General features: G+C 40.9%; 1 protein-coding gene and 1 pseudogene across 1 annotated transcript in view; both read left to right on the top strand.

Moving 5' to 3' along the window:
- Nucleotides 1–24,536, top strand: part of EIF2AK4 (eukaryotic translation initiation factor 2 alpha kinase 4) — a 115,004-nt gene that overhangs the window by 19,865 nt on the left and 70,603 nt on the right. The window contains exons 4-8 of the mRNA XM_039462883.2: nucleotides 3,412–3,564; nucleotides 7,632–7,712; nucleotides 9,793–9,941; nucleotides 16,199–16,314; nucleotides 22,774–22,931. Of these exons, the coding sequence (XP_039318817.2) occupies nucleotides 3,412–3,564; nucleotides 7,632–7,712; nucleotides 9,793–9,941; nucleotides 16,199–16,314; nucleotides 22,774–22,931 (657 nt within the window). The remainder of the gene's footprint in view (nucleotides 1–3,411; nucleotides 3,565–7,631; nucleotides 7,713–9,792; nucleotides 9,942–16,198; nucleotides 16,315–22,773; nucleotides 22,932–24,536) is intronic.
- On the top strand, nucleotides 4,515–4,641 carry LOC120361416 (small nucleolar RNA U13; annotated as a pseudogene).

Genomic DNA, 24,536 nt, shown 5'->3' with positions numbered 1-24,536 from the left:
CTAAAATTTGTTTCCATTAAGTCTAAAGTATTGGGAAGTCTAAAATAGACATAATTCTGAAGAAGTTGTTTTTATTTTAAAATAAAATAGAGTATAATTAGATATTAAAGCATGCCACAGGGATTCATTGTGGAATGGTATTTACTGATACCTGCCTTTTAAAACTAGGAGTCATTTAATTACTTGAATGAAAATAAGTACTCAAAAGCAGCTTGTTCTTAAGCACTTCCATTTGCTTCTGAATGATTTTTTTTTTTTTTTTTTTTTTTTTTTGAGACCAAGTTTCGCTCTTGTTACCCAGGCTGGAGTGCAATGGCGCGATCTCGGCTCACCGCAACCTCCACCTCCTGGGTTCAAGCAATTCTCCTGCCTCAGCCTCCTGAGTAGCTGGGATTACAGGCACGTGCCACCATGCCCAGCTAATTTTTTGTATTTTTAATAGAGACGGGGTTTCACCATGTTGACCAGGATGGTCTCGATCTCTTGACCTCGTGATCCACCCGCCTTGGCCTCCCAAAGTGCTGGGATTACAGGCGTGAGCCACTGTGCCTGGCCTGAATGATTTTTAATCTATATACAGCTTTTTATCAGTCATGTAAAAGTAAACTGAGTATAGTCTAGTTTTTCAAATTTGTAAAACCATTTATTTTTTATTAATTTATTCAGCAAATACTTACTGTCGGTGTACCATGTGTTAAGTGCTATTCCAGCACTGGCAAAACTTCAGTGAGCAAACCACACCGTGGGCTACACTGGGAAGGTAACAGGCAGAAGGGAGTCAAATAACTGCACAACCCATCAGGCAGTTTTAAGTGCCATGAAGAAACTCAGGGTGAGGGGTCTAGAGAGTGATGATGGAGTGGCTGTTCTTTACAAGGCGTTCAGGAGAGGCCTCCAGGACTTGAGCAGCAGTGTGAGGGAAACCAGTGAGCCCTGTAGCACCGGGGGAGTAGGAGGCAAGAGCCAGTCTGGAAAGTAGTTCTTTTCATCCAGTCTTAGAAGGTTTATCAGATTGATTTGTACAGAAAACTCTAGTAAATTAAATAGAACAGCCAAAGAGAAACCCTCCACAGCTTGGCTCCTGCCTCCTTTTTGGTTTACAAGTGGTTTCTCTTTGACATGATTGAAATTGCCTACTTTCCCCAGCTATCCTTACAAGAGCTTTTCTTAGAATAACTTGCATCTTAGACTGTAGACTAGTATTTCTGACTCTAAAGTGAAAATGTCCAGTAAATGCCACAGCTTCTGGTATAAGAAAAAATGCATTATTACCCAATAAGAGCTGTGCTTTCTTAGCATTTGTTCCCTGAGAGAAAGGCAGGATAACAAATGAACTAACTTTATTTTTCTTTTCTTTTTTTTTTTTTTGAGACGGAGTTTCGCTCTTGTTACCCAGGCTGGAGTGCAATGGCGCGATCTCGGCTCACCGCAACCTCTGCCTCCTGGGTTCAGGCAATTCTCCTGCCTCAGCCTCCTGAGTAGCTAGGATTATAGGCACACGCCACCATGCCCAGCTAATTTTTTGAATTTTTAGTAGAGACGGGGTTTCACCAAGTTGACCAGGATGGTCTCGATCTCTTGACCTTGTGATCCACCCACCTCGGCCTCCCAAAGTGCTGGGATTACAGGCTTCAGCCACCGCGCCCGGCCTTTTTTTTTTTTTTTTTTTTTTTGAGGCAGTCTCATTCTCTCGCCAGGCTGGAGTGCAATGACACGATCTCAGCTCACTGCAACCTCCGCCTCCCGGGTTCAAGCAACTCTCCTGCCTCAGCCTCCCGAGTAGCTGGGACTACAGGCGCACACCACCACGCCCAGCTAATTTTTGTAGTTTTAGTAGAGAATAGGTTTCACCATGTTGGCCAGGATGGTGTCGATCCCTTGACCTCATGATCTGCCGCCTTGGCCTCCCAAAGTGTGGGGATTACAGGCCTGAGCCACCATGCCCGGCCAAATGAACTAACTTTATATGTTTGTGTACAATGACTTCTATTATTATTTACCACCCTGTTAAGTCCCTTTAGAAATGGTTTCAAACATATAATTAATTTAGAAATTTTAAAATTGCTTCATTGTAACTGAGAAAAAAAACTCAATGTTATGTTCCTCATCTGCAGAAGGAGTGGCACTCTTTACCTCTTTGAAGGTTGGGTAATCAGTCAGTGAGGGGTCTCAGAAACCTTGTTCTGTTGATTTATGAACCCAAGTATGATTTATGGCTCCTAGGGGTGAGGGAAAGGGACTTCCTTTGTTTACATAAAGAATACCTAAAAGGGGGCAGACACGGTGACTCACACCAGTAATTCTAGCACTTTGGGAGGCCAAAGCAGGTGGATCACCTGAGTTCAGGAGTTTGAGACCAGCCTGACCAACATGGTGAAACCCTCTCTCTACTAAAAATGCAAAAATTAGCCAGGCGTGGTGGTTCACACCTGTAATCCCAGCTACTCTCGGAGGCTGAGGCAAGAGAATCGCCTAAACCTGGGAGGTGGAGGTTGCAGTGAGCTGAGCTCACACGACTATACTCCAGCCTGGGCAACAAGAGTGAAATTCTGTCTGGATGGGGCAGGGCAGGGCAGAGGTTGGGTGGGGAGGAGGAATTTCTGAAAGGGAAACCTTTTTCTTCCGCATTTTATCTGTGAATGCTTCTCTAAGTGTAAATAAATAAATAAATAAATAAATAAATATATATATATATATATACACACACACACACACACATATATATGTATATTTTTAAGACAGGGTTTCACCATGTTGGCCAGGCTTGTCTTGAACTCCTGACCTCAGGTGATCTGCCTGCCTTGGCCTCCCAAAGTGCTGATATTACAGGCATGAGCCAGTAATATCACGCCCGGCCAGATAAAATAGTATTTATCAGCTTCTTATTGACCTGTTACTAACAAGGAGACAATAATGAGGCCTTTAAGTATTTGCCTCTGTACTCCCAACAGAATATTTTCAATATGCTGGGTAAATAGAAAAAGCCCAGATGTTAGCAATGAGTATTCTGTGCCCAACTGTCATTATATAGACAGGTTTTCTAGTTGGGAAGATAGCTTTTACCTTCATGCAGTCTTAAATGTTTTATCAGATTTATTTCTAAAGAAAAAGATTTTATTGGTCTTATTATAGAGAAAATGCCAATAAGTTGAATAGGTCTTCGAAAGTAAAGTGTTTTATTAACCTAGGTAATGATCTGTCTTGATAATAACACAATGCAATGGCCCTTTTAAAGCTTTTTCCTGCTTTGATTGTATCATATACTGAATTCAGAATACGTCACATCAAAAGGAATAATGGCATTCTAAGTGGGCCTCTGTGTTCCAGTTTGCTTTCTTGTTCTGTAGCCCCTCCTGTTTGAGCCTTCCCATTATTTGATCACTTGTAGTTGAATTTTGTTTATATGTTTAGGTGATGATCTTTGAACTGGCTTACCATGTGCAGTCATTTCTCAGTGAGCATAACAAGCCACCTCCCAAGTCTTTTCATGAAGAAATGCTGGAAAGGCGGGCTCAGGAGGAGCAGCAGAGGCTGTTGGAGGCTAAGCGAAAAGAAGAGCAGGAGGTAAGATGCCCTTGTCTGTGTCCATGTGCGTAGCCAGCCTGAAGGATTGCAAATACTGTAGGTTTTATCTGTCTGTGCCTACAGTCTTTAAGTTTTGCCCAGCTTTTGATTCAAGCAAGGTAGATACATGTGAGAGGAGGCCCAGGAGTAACTAAAAAATATGAGTGATTTCCTCCTGACACATATCACTACTGCCCCTTAGAGCCCTCAGTCCAGGTCTTAAAAACGTGAAAGAGAAGAGAAAAGAAGCTGTTTAACCAAACCACCTGTGGTCTTTTGGAGATTGTGAGAGTGTGCAGAAATTCAATGTGTTTTAGAGGTTATTTTCTTCTTCCCTATGCGAGACAAATATCTCATGCCCAAATGAGTAATAAAAGCCAGAGAATAAACTTTTTTATTCAAACATTTAGATGCACATATTACCTTTGACTTAAAGGATTTTATTTTTTTTGTTTTTTTTTTTTTGAGACGGAGTTTCGCTCTTGTTACCCAGGCTGGAGTGCAATGGTGCGATCTCGGCTCACCGCAACCTCCGCCTCCTGGGTTCAGGCAGTTCTCCTGCCTCAGCCTCCTGAGTAGCTGGGATTACAGTCACGTGCCACCATGCCCAGCTAATTTTTTGTATTTTTAGTAGAGACGGGGTTTCACCATGTTGACCAGGATGGTCTCGAACTCTCGACCTCGTGATCCACCCGCCTCGGCCTCCCAAAGTGCTGGGATTACAGGCTTGAGCCACTGCGCCTGGCATGGATTTTAAAAGTAAGACAGGAATTTATATCCTTATACAAACAGATTAAAGAAAAAATACAAATGGTTACCATTTGTATTGAAATCAAAGATAATAATGCATCTAAATGGTTACCATTTGTATTTTATAAACTCCTGTTTATACCCTATGCAAACAGATTAAAGATTTATTAAAATATAGGCTTGTTTAAATGCAAATAGTTATCTTTTGTATTTAAATAAAAAATAATATATGCATCTAAATGGTTATCATTTTTTGGATGTTTCCGCATGTGTGAGATATGCCACCCTTGAACCTTGTTAGGACACCAGCACATTACTTGTCTGAGGTGAAAGCAAAAGAAAGAAAAATAAGTCATTTACTTGTTTTTTAAAAAATTTAAATACTAGCATTATCCAGAAAATTTTAACAGGTTTATCTATAATTATTATAAAGTTGAACTGCTGAAACATTTTGACTTGCCTTAACGCTCTACACCCCCTCATTTACATTAAAAATTCACACATGAATGAAAATAGAGAAATAGCCAATGCATGATTTCTGTCCCCTCTTTTTCCTCTTACAATTTATACATGTAGGTACCTTTTGACCCCATCGGGGAAAAAAAAATGTAACAATCAGAACTATCAGGAATAAGAAGAGTTTTTTTGTTTTGTTTTGTTTGAGAATGAAGTTTCCCGTCATAGTGGATTTTCTTTTTTTTTGAGACATAGTTTCGCTCTTGTTGTGCAGGCTGGAGCGCAAGCCATTCTCCTGCCTCAGCCTCCTGAGTAGCTGGGATTGCAGGCGTGCACCACCATGCCCAGCTAACTTTTGTATTTTTAGTAGGGACGGGGTTTCACCATGTTGACCAGGATGGTCTCGATCTCTTGACCTCGTGATCCACCCGCCTTGGCCTCCCAAAGTGCTGGGATTATAGGCATGAGCCACTGCGCCCGGCCTGTGAATGTATTTCTAAAGTGCATCTTAACTGCTTACCTACACTAGGTTCTATTTGTTAATGATTTGTTCAACTCATCTGTTTTTTCTTGAATCTACCACACTCTTCGAATTATTATATCTTGATAATGTTTTAATATCTGACAAGTCAAGCCTAATCTTCCCATCCCTTCATCTTTTGTCGTTTTGGTTTCTCAGCCATTCTCACCCATTTATTCTTACAGAAGATCTATAGAATTGCTTTCCCAGAGTCAAAACAAAAACCAATCTCCTGGGATTTTTATTGATTTTTTAAAAAACTTACAGATTTATTTAGGAAGAATTGATATCTTGATAGTAGTTAGATTTCTCTTCCAGGAGTTTCTTTTTCCATCCAGGACTGTTTGTTTTTGTTTTCTGTTCCTTTCTTTTTTTTTTTTTTTTTGAGACAGAGTTTCGCTCTTGTTACCCAGGCTGAAGTGCAATGGCGCCATCTTGGCTCACCGCAACCTCCGCCTTCTGGGTTCAGGCAATTCTGCCTCAGCCTCCTGAGTAGCTGAGATTACAGGCACGCGCCACCATGCCCAGCTAATTTTTTTTTTTTTTTTTTTTTTGGTATTTTTAGTAGAGACGGGGTTTCACCATGTTGACCAGGATGGTCTTGATCTCTTGACCTCATGATCTACCTGCCTTGGCCTCCCAAAGTACCAGAATTATAGGCGTGAGCCTCGGTACCCGGCCTGTTTTCTGTTTCTTGTTTTATTTTTTGAGACAGGGTCTTGCTCTGTCACCCAGGCTAGAGTGCAGTGGTGCAATCTCGGCTCACTGCAGCTCAAGGGATCCTCTTGCCTCCGCCACCTGAGTATAGGCATACACCACTGTACCTGGTTAATTTAAATTTTTTTTTTTTTGTAGAGACAAGATCTCCCTGTATTGCCCAGGTTGGTCTTGAACTCCTGGGCTCAACTAGGTCCTCCAGCTTCAACCTTTCAAAGTGTTAGGATTACGGGCATCAGCCACCATGCCCAGCACCATTTATATATCTGTTTTTATCTTTTGATGGGCCTTCCTAATTTTCTTTTTTTTTTTTTTGACACGGAGTTTCGCTCTTGTTACCCAGGCTGGAGTGCAATGGCGTGATCTCGGCTCACCGCAACCTCCGCCTCCTGGGCTCAGGCAATTCTCCTGCCTCAGCCTCCTGAGTAGCTGGGATTACAGGCACGCGCCACCATGCCCAGCTAATTTTTTGCACTTTTTAGTAGAGACGGGGTTTCACCATGTTGACCAGGATGGTCTTGATCTCTCGACCTCGTGATCCACCCACCTCGGCCTCCCAAAGTGCTGGGATTACAGGCGTGAGCCACCGCGCCCGGCCCCTAATTTTCTTCCTACAGATACTACTGTTTCTTAAAGTTACTTTTAGCACTTTGTTGTTTTCTTCTTTTCTTAGGTTCTTGTGCCTGTCTCTTTTCTGACTTTATTTTGTTTTTGCTTCATTTTGTTTATCTTATGTGTACATTTACCACTGTCTCTTTGTAGGTGCTATTCATTTTGTTGCTTATATTCTATTTAAGTTGGGTAGCTTAGTTATTGTTGGGAGTTTGTAGTTCTTTTTTTTTGTTATTTTTATGTTTATTTTATTTTATTTTTGAGATGGAGTCTTGTTCTGTCACCCAGACTGGAGTTCAGTGGCACAATGTTGGGTCACTACAACTACAACCTCCATCTTTTGGGTTCAAGCGATTCTTCTGCCTCAGTCTCCCGAGTAGCTGGGATTACAGGCGCCCACCACCATGCCCAGCTAATTTTTGTATTTTTAGTAAGGACAGGGTTTTGCCATGTTGGCCAGGCTGATCTCAAATCCTAACCTCAGATGATCTGCCCTCCTTGGCCTCCCGAAGTGTTGGATTACAGGCGTGAGCCACTGCACCTGACCAGGAGTTTGTAGGTTTTTTTCATACTAGCTCATTAGTTATAGATCCAAAGAGTTTGTAGTTTCTTATTATTGTCCTGTTGTTAGGAAGGCTTATTTTTATTAAAAGATAGTGACTCTTTAGCCAACAATCTGGTTTTGACGTACTGCTATAGCTACCTATAAGTTTGGGGTATGTTTTTACATTTTGTATTATTGCTGTTATGGTTTTTGGTGAATCTCTTAATAGTTTTGATATTTATAATCTGGAATTTTAGAGGAATAACACAAAACAGAGATCAAAATACCACTTTTAACATTGGGAAAGGTGATTGGAAAATGCAGGTGATTGAAGAATGGCAGGTAGGTATGGTGCTTGGGAAGGGGGTTTGAATTATTGAAATTAAAAAGATGTTTCTATAGTTTAGTAGTTTATATGTTGTATGGTTTTCAGAGATTGGTATTGGATGATCGTTTGATTTATTTCAGCAACGTGAAATCCTACATGAGATTCAGAAAAGGAAAGAAGAGATAAAAGAAGAGAAAAAAAGGAAGGAAATGGCTAAGCAGGTACTCTATCAACTCTACCATAATAAAATAATTTAAATTTTGCAAAACATAAAGTGTGTTTATTTCCATTGGTGACATCTATGTTGCTATCAGTAATAAAACAAAATGAAGCACTAAAAATAAATATTCGTTGTGTATTTTAGACTCCCCAGATAGGTGGCAAAATGTATGTTGTCTGTAGATGATTTAGACTTAAGTAATTACCGTAATTTATCAAATGAGGGAGGGAAGAAGTTGCAGCTTTAATAATTAACCTGGACTAGAATTATTTTTTTTTTGAAACAGAGTCTTGTTCTGTTGCTCAGGCTGGAGTTCAGTGGCATGATCTCAGCTCAGTGCACCTCCACCTCCCAGGTTCAAGCAGTTCTTTTTTTTTCTTTTTTTTGAGACGGAGTTTCGCTCTTGTTACCCAGGCTGGAGTGCAATGGCGCGATCTCAGCTCACCGCAACCTCCGCCTCCTGGGTTCAGGCAATTCTCCTGCCTCAGCCTCCTGAGTAGCTGGGATTACAGGCACGTGCCACCATGCCCAGCTAATTTTTTTGTATTTTTAGTAGAGACGGGGTTTTACCCTGTTGACCAGGATGGTCTCGATCTCTTGACCTCGTGATTCACCCGCCTCGGCCTCCCAAAGTGCTGGGATTACAGGCTTGAGCCACCGCGCCCGGCCCAAAACCTTTGTGGTTTTTCTTTTCTTTTTTTTTTTTGAGACCGGGTTTCGCCCTGTTGGCCAGGATGGTCTCAGTGTCTTGACCTCTTGATTCACCCGCCTCCGTTTCCCAAAGTGTTGGGATTACAGGTGTGAGCCACCGTGCCAGTCAAGCAGTTCTTGTGCCTCATCCTCCTGAGTAGCTGGGATTACTGGCATGTGCCACTATGCCTGGCTAATTTTTGTATTTTTTAATTAGAGATGGGGTTTTGCCATGTTGACCAGGCTGGTCTCCAACTCCTGGCCTCAAGTGATCTACCCACCTCACCATCCCAAAGTGTTGGGATTGCAGGTGTCAGCCACTGCACCAGGTCTAGAATTCTTAATACCTGGAAAATAAAACAATTTATTGTTACTGAAAAGGAAATGAAAACCATATGGATCTACCTGAAATTTCATTCAGTGATGAAAAAGAGTAATTCAATAGAGCAGATTTAAAAGGCGGTGGTGAAAAAGGATGAAGTGCTTTTTTCTTTATTTTTCCTGAGTCTAGCTCAAGCAAAAAGCCAGTCAGACATGTTTGGAGAAATTCAGAGAAAATTATACTCATTCTCTTTTACATAATTAGAACATTAAACTTAAGGTACACAATGTGGTAGCAGGAAGAGGCGCTAAAGTGCTAACAAGCTTCACCTGGTTCAAGCTTTGGCTTTTCTACTGCCTTGCTCTGTGACCTTGGCAAAGTGACATTCTCTGTGACTCACTTTACTTGTCCCTTAAAATGGGACTGATGATGCCTTTCTGTCTTGTGTAATTACTTCCACAGACGAATATACTGCCCTATGGGAAACTAAGCTGCGTAGAAATGTAAGATGAGAGCCCTCTTTCCACCAGCGCTCCTGTCTTGCGTCTGACCTGCCTTCCTGTCAGCCACTCTCTTCCCTCTCTTTGAATTCCCCTTCTTCTCTTCATCTCCTCTTACTCTTCTCCCTACATTTTTACACTATTGCAAGATTCTAAGCATTTACATTTATAAAATTTATATTTTCTTGAAACCATAACCTGTACTTCAGTTCTTGAGCCAGGACATATTTAGGCATTAACCTTTTTTTTTTTTTAAATTTTATTTTTATAATTGACAAATAATAGTTGTATGAATTCATGGGGTACATAGTGACATTTTGATACATATAACATATAGTGATCAGATCAGGGTAATTTGCATATCCATCATTGCATACATTTATCATTTATTTGTGTTGGGAACTTTCATTATCCTCCTATTTTAAACTATTAAAAGTTGATTTCAATTTTATTTCACTTGTAAGCATTCAGCTTAAAATTTGCATTCTATAGTGAATTAATAATTATGTACCATGATTGTCTTCTATTTATGACTTACAGCTAAAGTTGGTTTTACTTTTCTGTTCTAGGAACGTTTGGAAATTGCTAGTTTGTCAAACCAAGATCATACCTCTAAGAAAGACCCAGGAGGACACAAAACGGCTGCCATTCTACATGGAGGCTCTCCTGACTTTGTTGGAAATGGTAAACATAGGGCAAACTCCTCAGGACGGTCCAGGTAAGTCCCTGGGATTTCTGATCTGGGAGAATGAAACATGTAGAAGGATTTCACTACATTAAAGATCTGAAATTTGATGGAAATTTCAGGTGATAATAACTTTTTTTCAAACCTTGTATATCTTAATCTATTACCAATATGTTAACTCTCTTAATATAATTAGCAATACAAAACAAAATTTCATTAACACTTTCCAAGTATCTTTAATGAATCTAGTTTTGTTGCTCATTCCCTGCCCCCAACCCCCACCCCCTGGCTTTGTTTTTTGAGATGTAGTCTTGCCCTGGCACCAGGCTGGAGTGCAGTGCTGCAGTCTCAGCTCAGTGCTCCCTCCACTGTCCGCGTTCAAGTGATTCTCCTGCCTCAGCCTCTCTAGTAGCTGGGATGACAGGCATGTGCCATCACAGCCAGCTAATTTTGTTTATTTATTTATTTATTTTGAGACGGAGTTTCACTCTTGTTACCCAGGCTGGAGTGCAATGGCGTGATCTCGGCTCACTGCAACCTCCGCCTCCTGGGTTCAGGCAATTCTTCTGCCTCAGTCAGCCTCCTGAGTAGCTGGGATTACAGGCACACGCCACCATGCCCAGCTAATTTTTTTTTTTTTTTTGTATTTTTAGTAGAGATGGGGTTTCACCATGTTGACCAGGATGGTCTCGATCTCCTGACCTCGTGATCCATCTGCTTCGGCCTCCCAAAGTGCTGGGATTACAGGCTTGAGCCACCTTGCCCGGCCTCATACCCAGCTAATTTTTGTATTTTTTAGTAGAGACGGGATTTCACTACGTTGGTAAGGCTGGTCTCGAACTCTTGACCTTCTGATCTACCCGCCTCAGCCTCTCAAAGTGCTGGAATTACGGGGGTGATCCACACCACACCTGGCCTCGTTCCCCTTTATTACAGCCTATAACACATCACAAACTTGCCTTAATACGATTTGATTTGATATTTAATAACTTAAATTCAGTAAGTGATTTAAAAAATTTTCTTCTATTTGAATCATCATCATCCAGTGTTTCAGTCTCCAATGCCTTAGATCCCACCACATATATAGGGAGTGCCTGAAAATGAGCACATATGGGACATCTGTTACATGAGAGCAGGAACCCCAGTTGGCTGCCAGGGGTCCCCTCTCTACTACTGAGGTGGGCTCCTGGGTTGTTCCCTATCACCACTGGTCACTTGAAAAATACTACTTGTTCTTCCATATCCTTTTTCACTGAAGAATTGTGACTTCACTATCTATTCGCTGTGGCCCTTTGTAGACCAGAGGGAATTTTAGTGCAGAAACCATTTATGAGTAGGGTGGGTTATTAAATAGTGGGGGGACTTCAGCCTTCAATCTATGTTTAAATTATCTCTGTGAGACTCTAAGCAGAACTGAAAACCACCACTTTGCTTCTGTGAAAAGAAATATTTTAGTCACCAAACTAAAGATATATACAAACTTCTGTGTAGTTTATTAGAAGGAAACATTTTAGTTCTTTCCCTAATTGCTATTTAAAAAAAAAAAAACAGTTCAGAAATCATTTTGATACTAATGTTTACCTAGTATTAGGGTGAACTAAATTTTTTTTAAATGCTGTTTCTAGTAAGCATTCCTTTTTAAGATTCTAACTCCTTACCAATTTAAATTATTTTTGAATCTGGGCTTCCAATAAGGAACAGAGTTTGAAGCCATCAGAGGATTTCACTAGGAAATATCTAACACATTTTTATTGTATTAGAACCATTGAATTAAATCAATGATATAAATAAATCTTTTCAGCTATATGGAAAACGATTGTTTTAAGTTTAAACATTTCTATTTTTGTGGCTAACTATAAACAGTGAATCCAAGGTTAGCCTTGTTTTTGAGATCAAAGATAGCATGCTGTGCACGATGGCTCATGTGTGTGATCCCAACAGTTTGGGAGGCCAAGGCTGGAGGATCACTTGAGCCCAAGAGCCCAGCCTAGGCAACAAAGCTCTTCCTATCTCAGAGCCTCTGCTGATCCCTCTGCCTGGGCCACTGTCCCTCTGGCACTTCACATGGTGGACTCCTCCTCCTCATTCAGTTCTCCCCTCAAACGTGACCTTCTCTAGTATCCCTTCCTGAGCCCACCCTACCTACTTTCCTGCTTTGTCACTTGCTATCCAATTCTCCATTTTTTTTTTTCTACGTAACACTTAGCAGTAGCTGAAATTGTTATGTATTTGTTTGCTTTGGAATGTGAAGTCTGTGAGAGCAAAGCCCTCGTCTGTTTTCTTCACAGCCTGAAACAGTGCCTGGAAGACATGTGGTGGGCTCCTGGTAAACATCTGCTGCGGGGAGGGCAAGGGGGAGGCGAGACGACAGAGGGAAAGTGGGACACTGCGTTTCTGGTGTTCGTAGGGTCTACAGCCTCCTCAACCAGGGGAATTTTGCTTTTCTTGATATGTGGGATATATAAAAAACCAGTAAGGTTTTATTTAACAAAAGATTTTCACTGCTGTAAAGAAGAGAAAGAGAGAAAAGAACTACTCACTATTCTAATAGAACATAAAGGCCTGATACTCAAAGGCTTTTCACTGATCAATCTTTGCTTTTGTTAAAGAACTTTATTTTCTATCCTTCAAGTCTTCTTTTCCCCCCTTGAAGGATTCACTTTTGAGAATATAGTGGTAAACATGAAAAACAAAACAAAACATAAAAATAGTCATTTTATTGTTTACAGTTCAGTATGAGGCTCTATTTGTGAAGATATACATATCTGTGAAGATAGACATAGCCCTGCCAGTCCCTGCCTTCCTTCCGGGTTGTTGTTCCTCGTAAGTGGGCAGTTTGAACTTTGTAGAAGAAGCAAAACAAAAACCCTCTAAAAGAGCTCATGGTAAAAAAATTACTTTCACATATTCAGACTTGCTGTCTGCAGATTACTGTAGCGTAGCCCAGAATCTAGAATATATTATCTATTTATTTCTGCCATCAACAAGATTAAGTTATCTAGTTTGTTTTCGCTATTCTAAAGCCGGTTATGGTAACTGCTGCCTCCTCATCCTTACAGAGAAGAGATCATTAAGGGTACAAGACATGGGATTCTCTCCGCAAAAAAAAAAACAAAACTGGGGAACCATTGAAGTATAAAGATGTAGTGGAGAGGGGATCCTTGATACATCTCTTCAGACATGGTTCTCTGTGATTCAGTGTTTCTCTAGTTGGTTCCATGGAGACATAGACTAGTTTACCTCAAATTCAACAATATCAGGAATTCTTACTAACATTGTCTCTACAAAGTGGCTCGAAGTTTCAAAGTAAGGGACCTGGAGCTAGCATTTTCTGTGGCATCTTGGTGAATTAGGCAGTAAGGTGAGACTGTCTCTCTGCCCCTGTGTTGCAGATGAGATCCTCTTTCTCCATCCTGTCCCAGCCATCTACACATTGATCGTATTGGTGGAGCATTCTTTTGGATGGCAGCCCAATTCTTACCTCCCCGCTTGAAGAATTGCCATCTCTCTTCTTGCCACTTGGCTTTTTTTTTTAAAAAAAAAAAAAAAAAAAAAAAAAGATTATCCTTTTTTCTTTTTTCATGTATCGAGCTCCTGGCTGCCTAATTTAGTCTTCTAAAATTGTATTATGTTTAATTCTCTCTTTTTTTTTTAAAGACCTAGATTAATATTATTTGGCAATTTTATTTGAAGCACCCTTCATCCATGTAGGTTGGGTATCGCCAGTTACTTGGCAATACTGATAACATGGGTGATATTTCTAATATTATAATAATATTGCAAACCTCATGAACATCTATAATCTACAGTAGATCATTGATGATGAGATCAGAGTCATAGCTTCTGAACACCATTTGTTTGCATTGGGGTAGCTGTTTCTGCCGGAGTACAGAAGCAGTTTTACTTATGAATGGATTCAAATCCATAAGGTTGTTCCAAGCCCAGTTCTTGATGAGTCCCAAGTAGAAAGTATGAGCATCCAATATATATGCATCTCTTTGGTCAAAACAGTGGACTTGTCTCTTTATTCCTTCTTTTCTAACTCTGTGATTTACTTTTTATCCTTCAGAATTGTTTCTGCAACCTGTGCCATGCAGAATATACCACATTTGTTGTTTTCTTACTTTCCCCTTTAAGATTATCTCTACTATTCCTTCAATCCTAGTTATTCCTTATCTTAGAGCTGTTCAACAGTCATTGTATTTGTACTTATCAGTCATAATGGGGTGATTCACATTCTAAAACACCTTAAAACCAAGTCTTTATACATTGTAAACACCTTAAAACCAAGCATTTACACATTTACACTTTGTAAACTAAAGAACGGAAAGATGGCCTAGACTAAAATGACCATTCGCACCATCTGCTGAGGAGTCCAGAGCTGATGTAGAGATGTTTCTGCATAATTGATGTAACTAAGTCTCGCATATAATTTTGAACCTTTGCTTTTATCTTTTTCTTTATAAATCTCAATGTGTCTGTAGTTGCACACGTAACTTTAGAAGTAGAGATTTGAACAGAACTACAATTTATTTGTTATTCTCTGGTGTTTAGAATATGTGGACATATGTGTAGTGTAAGATGCCTGTATCATAATATGTAATCTTGTTGCTAGTGTGCGAGGGGGTTAAGGAAAGAGAGGATGTGTAAGATTGGAAGCAGATAACCCAGAAAATAACAGAGTATTACATGTGTCCAGGAGAAAGTTGGAGATGAACTAAACAGGGCAGGGGAAATAGTGAGGAAAAGATGGTACTTGAAGGTCAATTAGACGCAGATCTAGAAGCCAAGGAGACTGATAGGTTTCTCACCTGTGAGATCAAATGGATGCCTTTGCCTCTAATGAAAATTAAAGAGACAAGGTGGAAAAATCAGGTTTAGAGCGAGTGTGAGGGAGGTGGCAGTTTTACTGACATTGCAGTGGTGTGAGGGGGTAAGTAGTGCAGAAGTGGGGACAGGAAGTGCAGAAGTGTGAATATTTGGTGCAGAAGTATAAATATGAGGAACAGGATGGAGTGGGTAGTGCAGGGTTGAGGGAGCAGAATGTGTGGATCGGAGAGATTTATAGGCTGGGGGAGGGAGCCCATACAGAGGGACTGATTGAACATACAGGGAAAAGGGACTAACTAATAGACTAAGATCCCAGAGGAGACCTCTGTAAGCGATGGGACTGAGGACAGAGGTAGCCATCCTTCCTCAAAGTCACCCACAAAGAAAGAATAGTGCCGATGCCAAGTAACTTTATAGGTAGGACATTAGAAATTGTGGACTGGATCGGGTGCGATGGTTCATGCCTGTAATCCGAGCACTTTGGGAGTTCGAGGCGGGCAGATCACTTGAGGTCAGGCGTTCAAGACCAGCCTGGCCAACATGGTGAAACCCCATCTCTATTTAAAAAAAAAAAAAGAGAGAGAGAGAAATTGTGGACTGTATTTCTCACTGCCTCATGTTCTCAGTGAAAATAAAAGTCAAAATTATGCTGAGAATGAGAGGGTGATCTCTCTAGAGATCTGTCCATGCACTTCATCAAAGTGTTTCTGATAAGTGTTCAACCCTGACCATCAAAAGCTCTCTCCCTTACCTCTTCCCTGCCACCCTCTTTCCCAGTTTATTGTTTTTGCATTATAATCTAGGTTCTTAGCTATTGCTTTGCCCAAGAAAAAAAGCAGAAAAAAAAAAAAAGAAAGAGAGGAGAGGTTGGGTTTTAAGTGTTTCGGAGAAGTCATGGAAGGGAATGATGGGAGTATCTACCAAAGGCAAGCAAGAGAATGAATGTGCACTCAGTGGCTGGAGGCCCAGTTGGAAACCAGGAATTTGTGGTGGGTCCAACCCTCTGTTTTGCAGCTTTCTCCAGATGTGTATGTGCATGGGAATGAAGCAATATAGGATACATGTGGAATAGATCTAAATCACTGCTTACTGGTAGAACTTTTTACAATAATGGAAATGATCTGTATCTGTGCTGTCCAATACAGTAGCCAGTAGCCATGTATGACAATTGAGTGGCTACTGTACTTGAACTGAATTTTCAGTTTTATTTTAATAGCCACAGCATTGGGCAGCACAGACCTAGATTTAGGGGTTTGTGGATTTCACGTGGAGTAGATGACAATGGGAAGTGGGGAAATTGAATGGCGCTCCCATTGGCACCTTCTACTTGATTCCCAGGAGAAACAGATGTTAGACTGTGAGTGGGCTAATAAACAGTAATAAACAGGAGAAAATGTAGAGGCAAGAATTTCCTATGTTAATCTTAAAGAAAAAAATTATTGTTCAAATTTATTTTTAAGGCGAGAACGTCAGTATTCTGTATGTAATAGTGAAGATTCTCCTGGCTCTTGTGAAATTCTATATTTCTGTATGGGGAGTCCTGATCAGCTCATTGTGCACAAAGGGAAATGTATTGGTGAGTAAACTAGCAAAATCTATTCAAATTATTGTAATGGCAAAAGTTAATCACAAGGGAATGGAATAGATTAGACACTGCCATTCAGACCAGTGCAGTCCAAGGAAGACCATCAAGCTGGTGGTTAGTCATTCTGGCTCCCATCCTTAATGACTCTAATGAGAAGTCACTCAGGTTTCCTCTAATGTAAGATGAAAATAAAAACCTGTGTTTTTGGCTGGGCGCAGTGGCTCGCGCCTATAATCTCAATACTTTGGGGACTAAAGTGGGAGGATTGGTTGAGCTCAGGAGTTCAAAGCTGCAGTGAGCCATGAGCATGCCATTGCACACCAGTGTGAGTGACAGAATGAGACTGTCTCAAAATAAAATTTAAAAACCTGTGCTCTTGAAAATATTGTTAACATAGGCCAGGCGCGGTGGCTCACGCCTGTAATCCTAGCACTTTGGGATGCCGAGGTGGGTGGATTACCTGACATCAGTAGTTCAAGACCAGCCTGGCTATCATGGTGAAACCCCATCTTTAAAAAAAGAAAAGAAAAATTAAAAAAAAAAAAATATTGTTAACATAAAGATAATTTTAAATTTGTCATTATAATTGTACAAGCTTTTTGAAACAAAAAATGATTATTATCGATGAATAGAATTTTACATCATATACATCTTTTTTATTTATTTTTATTTTTTTTGAGACAGAGTTTCACTCTTGTTACCCAGGCTGGAGTGCAATGGCGTGATCTCGGCTCACTGCAACCTCCACCTCCTGGGTTCAGGCAATTCTCCTGCCTCGGCCTCCTGAGTAGCCAGGATTACAGGCACATGCCACCATACCCAGCTAATATTTTTGTATTTTTAGTAGAGACAGGGTTTCACCATGTTGATCAGGATAGTCTCCATCTCTTGACCTCGTGATCCACCCGCCTCAGCCTCCCAAAGTGCTGGGATTACAGGCTTGAGCCACCGTGCCCAGCCCACGTCATATACTTCTAATGCTGATAAAATATGTGTAACAAAATGATTTCTAATGCCTATGATCTTTTATTTTTTTGAGACAGGGTCTTGCTCTGTCACCTAAGCTGAAGTGGCACAATCATAGCTCACTGTAATCTCAAACTCCTGGACACACGCAGTACTCTCGCTGCCTCAGCGTTCAGAGCAGCTAGGACTGCAGTAATGCCTGTGATCTTTATTGACCAGATCTTCTTTTCTTTTCTTTTCTTTCTTCTTTGTTTTTTTAAATAGAGACAGGGTTTCTCCATGTTGGCCAGGCTGATCTTGAACTCCTGACCTCAGGTGATCCGCCCACCTTGGCCTCCCAAAGTGCTGGGATTACAGGCATGAGCCACTGTGCCTGGCCCCAGATCTTATTTTCTTAAGTGGATATCCATCCACTTGGCATTTTCCTACTTGGCATGTTATACCTGACCAGGAAGAGCACTTTCTTTTCTTTTCTTTTTTGTGTGTGATGGAGGTTTGCTCTTGTTGCCCAGGCTGGAGTGCAGTGGTGCAATCTCAATTCATTGCCACCTCCACCTCAGGTTCAAGACATTCTCCTGTCTCAGCCTCCTGAGTAGCTGGGATTATAGGCACCTGCCACTATGCCCAGCTAATTTTTGATATTTTTAGTAAAGATGGGGTTTTACCATGTTGGCCAGGCTGGTCTTGAACTCCTATCCTCAGGTGATCCGCCCACCTTGGCATCCCAAAGTGCTGGGATTACAGGCGTGAGCCACCATGCCCAGCCAACCACCTTATTTTCTTTATGTCTTATTTAGAAGTTTTGTCCACTCATTGCTATTTGGAATTAAGCTGGTTCAGCAATTCAGAATTGGAATTTTTCTTTTTTTTCTTTTTTTCTTTTTCTTTTTTTTTTTTTTTTGAGACGGAGTTTCGCTCTTGTTACCCAGGCTGGAGTGCAATGGCGCGATCTCGGCTCACCGCAACCTCCGCCTCCTGGGTTCAGGCAATTCTCCTGCCTCAGCCTCCTGAGTAGCTGGGATTACAGGCACGCACCACCATGCCCAGCTAATTTTTTGTATCTTTAGTAGAGACGGGGTTTCACCATGTTGACCGGGATGGTCTCGATCTCTCGACCTCGTGATCCACCCGCCTCGGCCTCCCAAAGTGCTGGGATTACAGGCTTGAGCCACCGCGCCCGGCTGTGGAATTTTTCATACTAAAGTCAAGTTTTTGATATCTCTTCCTTTGCCCTAATAGAGATAAAACCAGTATTGTTGATATAGGAATTATTTGTACATAGTGAATTTGGCAATTAGCTTTTCAATTTCAATCCCATGAATATTTTTACCAGAGGTAACAGGTAGCCAAATTATGTGAGTTGAGTTTGCTTTCTTTTCGCATTTTTTCCCCCTTCCTCTTTAAGGAGATACACATAAGCAAAAGAGTTGCCAGGGAGCAGGCAGCAGGTGGAGGAAGAAGAAACCAAACTGCTTAATAATCTGTGAGCGAGATACTTAACCTTGGCAGACAAGCCGCAGCCTGGACAGTACAGGACCCTGCACATATACAGAGCTACCATATTAAAGCAACCATTGGGCAGGTTCAAGACTTTGGTCATGGTGGCTGGCTTTGGACCTGAAACTGTCATTGACCCAGAGGCATTTCAGATTCACAGAGTGACAATGTAAAACTCACTACTTCTAATTACCTGGGGAAATCAAGAAGGCAAATTAATCCAATTTCTTATTACCTTAACTTGGTCTCTTATTCTCACTGGTACTCATTAGACAGATTCACCATAGTTAATACCCTTATTAGGAGACACATTTTCAATTGGAGAATTTTAAATAAAATCACCAAGTAAATTATTCATTTTGTTTTCTCACAATGGGTCTGATTTTTTTTTTTTTTTTTTTTTTTTGAGACAGAGTTTCGCTCTTGTTACCCAGGCTGGAGTGCAATGGCGCGATCTCGGCTCACCGCAACCTCCGCCTCCTGGGTTCAGGCAATTCTCCTGCCTCAGCCTCCTAAGTAGCTGGGATTACAGGCACGTGCCACCACGCCCAGCTAATGTTTTGTATTTTTAGTAGAGACGGGGTTTCACCATGTTGACCAGGATGGTCTCGATCTCTCGACCTCGTGATCCACCCACCTTGGCCTCCCAAAGTGCTGGGATTACAGGCTTGAGCCACCGCGCCCGGCCGGGTCTGATTTTTTAAAATATGCCCTAATTGGCCGGGCATAGTGGCTCACACCTATAATCCAAGGACTTTGGAGGCCAAAGTGGGCGGATCACCCCGACCTTGAGGTCGGGAGTTCAAGACCAGCCTGACCAACATGGTGAAACCCTGTCTATAAATAATAATAATATAATAATTATAAAATAAAATATGTCCTAATTGTCTATGAAATGTTTTTTTATAAAAGTTTAACTACTAATTTTTTATTTTTAGTGAAGTATTTCTATGAAAAATTAATATTTGTCATTTTAAAGTTGTTGGAACTAGAGAGGAGATAGAGTACCGTAGAGACTGTCTGCATAAATGATCCTGGTGGGCATATCATAGAGTTTCAGTCAGAGTTCTTTTGTTCATATATTTTTCCTCACCCTCATCACAGTATATTCTTTTGTCCCTTTTTTTTATCCCCATAATGAAAATCTGACAAGAGGCTGGCAGCACTAAAATTATGATTTAAAAAACTCCAGCAACTATGAAATGCTTGCCTAGTCCCAATTAGGGAAACGAGTATTGCAAGACACTGTACTGCAAAACACAAATTTAATTAGGCTTTGTGTAAATAACATCATACTCTGTCCCATAAACATTTAATGCCATGTGCCTCTAGTAGACTGCTTAGATCCCACATTTCGCAGGTGGCTTCTTTGGTTGACAAATTTTATTTTATTTTATTTTATTTTTTTGAGATGGAGTTTCGCTCTTGTTACCCAGGCTGGAGTGCAATGGCGCGATCTTGGCTCACCGCAACCTCCGCCTCCTGGGTTCAGGCAATTCTCCTGCCTCAGCCTCCTGAGTAGCTGGGATTACAGGCATGCGCCACCATGCCCAGCTAATGTTTTTTATTTTTAGTAGAAACGGGGTTTCACCATGTTGACCAGGATGGGCTCCATCTCTTGACCTTGTGGTCCACCTGCCTCGGCCTCCCAAAGTGATGGGATTACAGGCGTGAGCTACCGCGCCCGGCCCTGGTTGACAAATTTTAAAAGGCAGGAGGATTTTTTCCCCTTAGGCTAAGACTGTCAGGAGTTATTTATGACTAACATAATAAATCATTTTAATTAAAATCTCTAAATTATCAGCGTTCCCATGAAATAAAAACTGCATCTCAGATAAAAAGTCAAAGTGAGCTGGTTTAGCCAGATTTCACCAAAGTATTTTTGCTGAAACATCTTTATTATATTACAGAGGTTACTTCACTTTTGATCATTCAAATGGAAAGGATAATTATCAATATCTCTCTTTTTTTTTTTTTTTTGAGACGGAGTTTCGCTCTTGTTACCCAGGCTGGAGTGCAATGGCTCGATCTCGGCTCACCGCAACCTCCGCCTCCTGGGTTCAAGCAATTCTCCTGCCTCAGCCTCCCTAGTAGCTGGGACTACAGGCGTGCACCACCACGCCCAGCTAATTTTTGTATTTTTAGTAGAGACAGGGTTTCACCATGTTGACCAGGATGGTCTCGATTTCTTGACCTCATGATCCACCTACCTTGGCCTCCCAAAGTGCTGGGATTACAGGCGTGAGCCACCGCGCCCGGCCTTATCAATATCTCTTTAAAAATTTGTTTTCGGGTGGCTCAAGCCTGTAATCCCAGCACTTTGGGAGGATCACGAGGTCAAGAGATCAAGACCATCCTGGTCAACATGGTGAAACCCCGTCTCTACTAAAAATACAAAAATTAGCTGGGCGTGGTGGTGTGTCCCTGTAATCCCAGCTACTCAGGAGGCTGAGACAGGAGAATTGCCTGAACCCAGGAGGCGGAGGTTGTGGTGAGCCGAGATTGCGCCATTGCACTCTAGCCTGGGTAACAAGAGCGAAACTCCGTCTCAAAAAAAAAATTGTTTTCATTATGAAGATAGTATAGCATCATGGGAAACTATTATTTATATGGTAAGAGAAAAAGGCAGTATACTGTATATCGGGTTATCAGGTGGTGGCAATTTTGTAGCATGGGGGACATTCGGTGATGTCTGTACACGGTTTTAATGGCTAACATTGGGGTCATGGTGCTGTTGGCATCTAGTGAGTAGAGACCAGGGATGCTGCTGAAATCCTACAGTGCCCAAAACAGCTGCCTACCACAGAGATTACCTGGTCCAAAATGTCAATAGTGTGAAGGTGCTATATATGTACTATGACTTGGTAAATTATCGGGTAAAGGGGAATAGAAGGAACTAAAAGAAAAATAAACAAAATGGTGATTTTTTTTTTCTCCTTCCAATTTTTTTAGAATTCTATATTTTTGTTTTAATGAAAATAGAGATTTTTGTAAGAAAACTTTTGGTGTTACAGAAATTTAGCTCTCCCATGTATAAGTGAGAACCATATGACTATTACTAAATAAATGTGTCTCATTTTCTAGCTTCAAATCTAAACTGTTGTCTCTTGTTCTTTCCCTCCAAAGCATTGACCAATTTGTATTTACTGAGCATATTCAGATATTGCATATGGAAAGTTACTGATATATTCAGATTTTCAAATTACTGTTTTACTGTGCACACTAATCTTCATCGATCTTGATGGCTTGTTCTCTATTTCCATATTCTTTCTGTCATTTTAGTTGGGTTGGTATTTAGTTGTATGAGGGTACACCAGTATATAGAGTCAGCAAAGGTAAACTTGTTATGAAAATGAAAATAACATTGTGTATAATGGCTAGTAATATAAAACACTGGTCTCTCTCTCTCTCTTTTTTTTTTGGGGGGGGGGGTGGGGGTTGTTGAGATGGAGTCTCACTCTTATCACCCAGGCCAGAGTTCAATGGCGAGATCTAGGCCCACTGCAACCTCCGCCTCCTGAGTTTAAGGGATTCTCCTGCCTCAGCCTCCCAAGTAGCTGGGACCACAGATGCCCGTCACTATGCCTGGCTAATTTTTTTGTATTTTTAGTAGAGACGGGGTTTCACTGTGTTGTCCAGGCTAGTCTTGAACTCTTGACCTCAGGTGATCTGCCTGCCTCGGCCTCCCAAAATGTAGGGATTGCAGGAGTGAGCCACCATGCCTGGCCAAACATTGGCCTCTTTATTTGGTCTGATACTAATATGTAATTGTTGATTCTTGCCCCTTATAAAAAAAATTATTTTAGGACTCTAGGTACATTGCCGTATATCAGAAATTGTTTACAAAAGAGCATTATTACATAAAGTCATATTTTCCATACATGGTATCCATTGTTGAACTGAAGAATATATATTACGCCATCCCTTTTTGCCTGCCACTGAAAACATATCAGTGGAATTTAATTACACTTTCTGTTTAACTTGCAGGCAGTGATGAACAACTTGGAAAATTAGTCTACAATGCTTTGGAAACAGCCACTGGCTGCTTTGTCTTGTTGTATGAGTGGGTCCTTCAGTGGCAGAAAAAAATGGGTCCCTTCCTTACTAGTCAAGAAAAAGAGAAGATTGATAAGTGCAAAAAGCAGGTAAGCATACAAGGTGGCTGACTGAGCAAAAGGCCTAATCTTAAGCTTTAGTAGATGGCAGAACAAAATAGCCCTGCATTTGTTCCCTTGCAAAGATGGTCCAGAGCAGTATGAGAACTGCTTGACCAGAGAGGACAGTGAAGGACCTACCTTTTTGCCCCTTGCTTCTGCTTTCAGAACTTTCACAACATGGTCAAAGCTCTTCCCACTGCCTTCTTAACCTCCTTTCTCAGCCCTTAGTGTGGCATTAAGAGTGATCTTTCCAACTGGGCCTAAATACTAGTTTATAATTGTGTTTTTTTGCAATTCTTCTTTCTTTCCCTACTCTTAAAATATTGCTTCAGGGCTGGGTGAGGTGACTAATACCTGTAATCCCAGCACTTTGGGAGGCCAAGGTGAGAGGACTACTTGAGTCCAGGAGTTTGAGACCACCCTGGGCAACATGGTGAAACCCTGTCTCTACAAAACATGAAAAAATTAGTGGGCATGGTGGCACATACTTGTGGTCCCAGCTACTTGGGAGGTGGTAGAATTACTTGAGCCCAGGAGGCTGAGACTCTAGTGAGCTGTGTTCATGCCACTGCACTGCAACCTGGGTGACAGAGTGAGACCCTGTCTCCAAAAAAAAAAAAAAAAGAAAAGAAAAGAGAAAAAATACTGCTTGAAAACAATTTTGGAGGACTGGAAGATTTTTTAGTTAATTTATACATTATAATATATAACCAAGCATAAGGAGAATGTTCAGTATTGCATATTGCAATGTTATATAACAACAAAGTTTACAAAAATTGTAGATAAAGCGTCATGTTCAGAAATGTATGTGTATTTATGTATAGAAAGAAAACAAAGTAAATGTGCCAAAATCTCGAGTTATCTTTGAGTGGTGACCACATAGATAACATGTGGGTATTTTCCATCATCCTAATTTTTTTTTTTTTTTTTGAGACGGAGTTTCACTCTTGTTATCCAGGCTGGAGTGCAATGGCGCGATCTCGGCTCACCGCAACCTCCGCCTCCTGGGTTCAAGTAATTCTCCTGCCTCAGCCTCCCGAGTAGCTGGGACTACAGGCGTGCACCACCATGCCCAGCTAATTTTTGTATTTTTAGTAGAGACGGGGTTTCACCATGTTGACCAGGATGGTCTCGATCTCTTGACCTCGTGATCCACCCGCCTCGGCCTCCCAAAGTGCTGGGATTACAGGCTTGAGCCACCACGCCCGGCCATCATCCTAATTTTTAAAATGTTGACAGTGATCTTTATTAAATCAAAAAGGTTATTTTTAAATTAAAGTTTGTTTTTTTCTGGTAGCCATACCTCAAAAGAAATTTATTTTTAAAGCTAATTTACTAATTTTTTAGTATTTGCATATTAGGTTTTGGGATTAGAGAAGCTGAGAATTAACTAAATTTTTTCCATGTTTATGAACTATTAGGTTGGCCATATGGTTTGGGGAGGATTCATTTCAGGGCATATTTGTTCTCCTCTCATTCGAAAGTATATTTTTTATCAAATACTTCACTTTCGGTTTAGTTTTTTGTTTGTTTGTTTGTTTCTTAATTCCCCCCATCTTGTGTCATCATATACTTCACTTTTGAAATGAAACC

This window comes from Saimiri boliviensis, chromosome 2, assembly GCF_048565385.1.
Source record: "Saimiri boliviensis isolate mSaiBol1 chromosome 2, mSaiBol1.pri, whole genome shotgun sequence".
In the NCBI taxonomy this organism is placed as follows: domain Eukaryota; kingdom Metazoa; phylum Chordata; class Mammalia; order Primates; family Cebidae; genus Saimiri; species Saimiri boliviensis.
The sequence above is the reverse complement of the archived record's forward strand: the minus strand, read 5'-3'. Positions and strand labels throughout refer to the sequence as shown.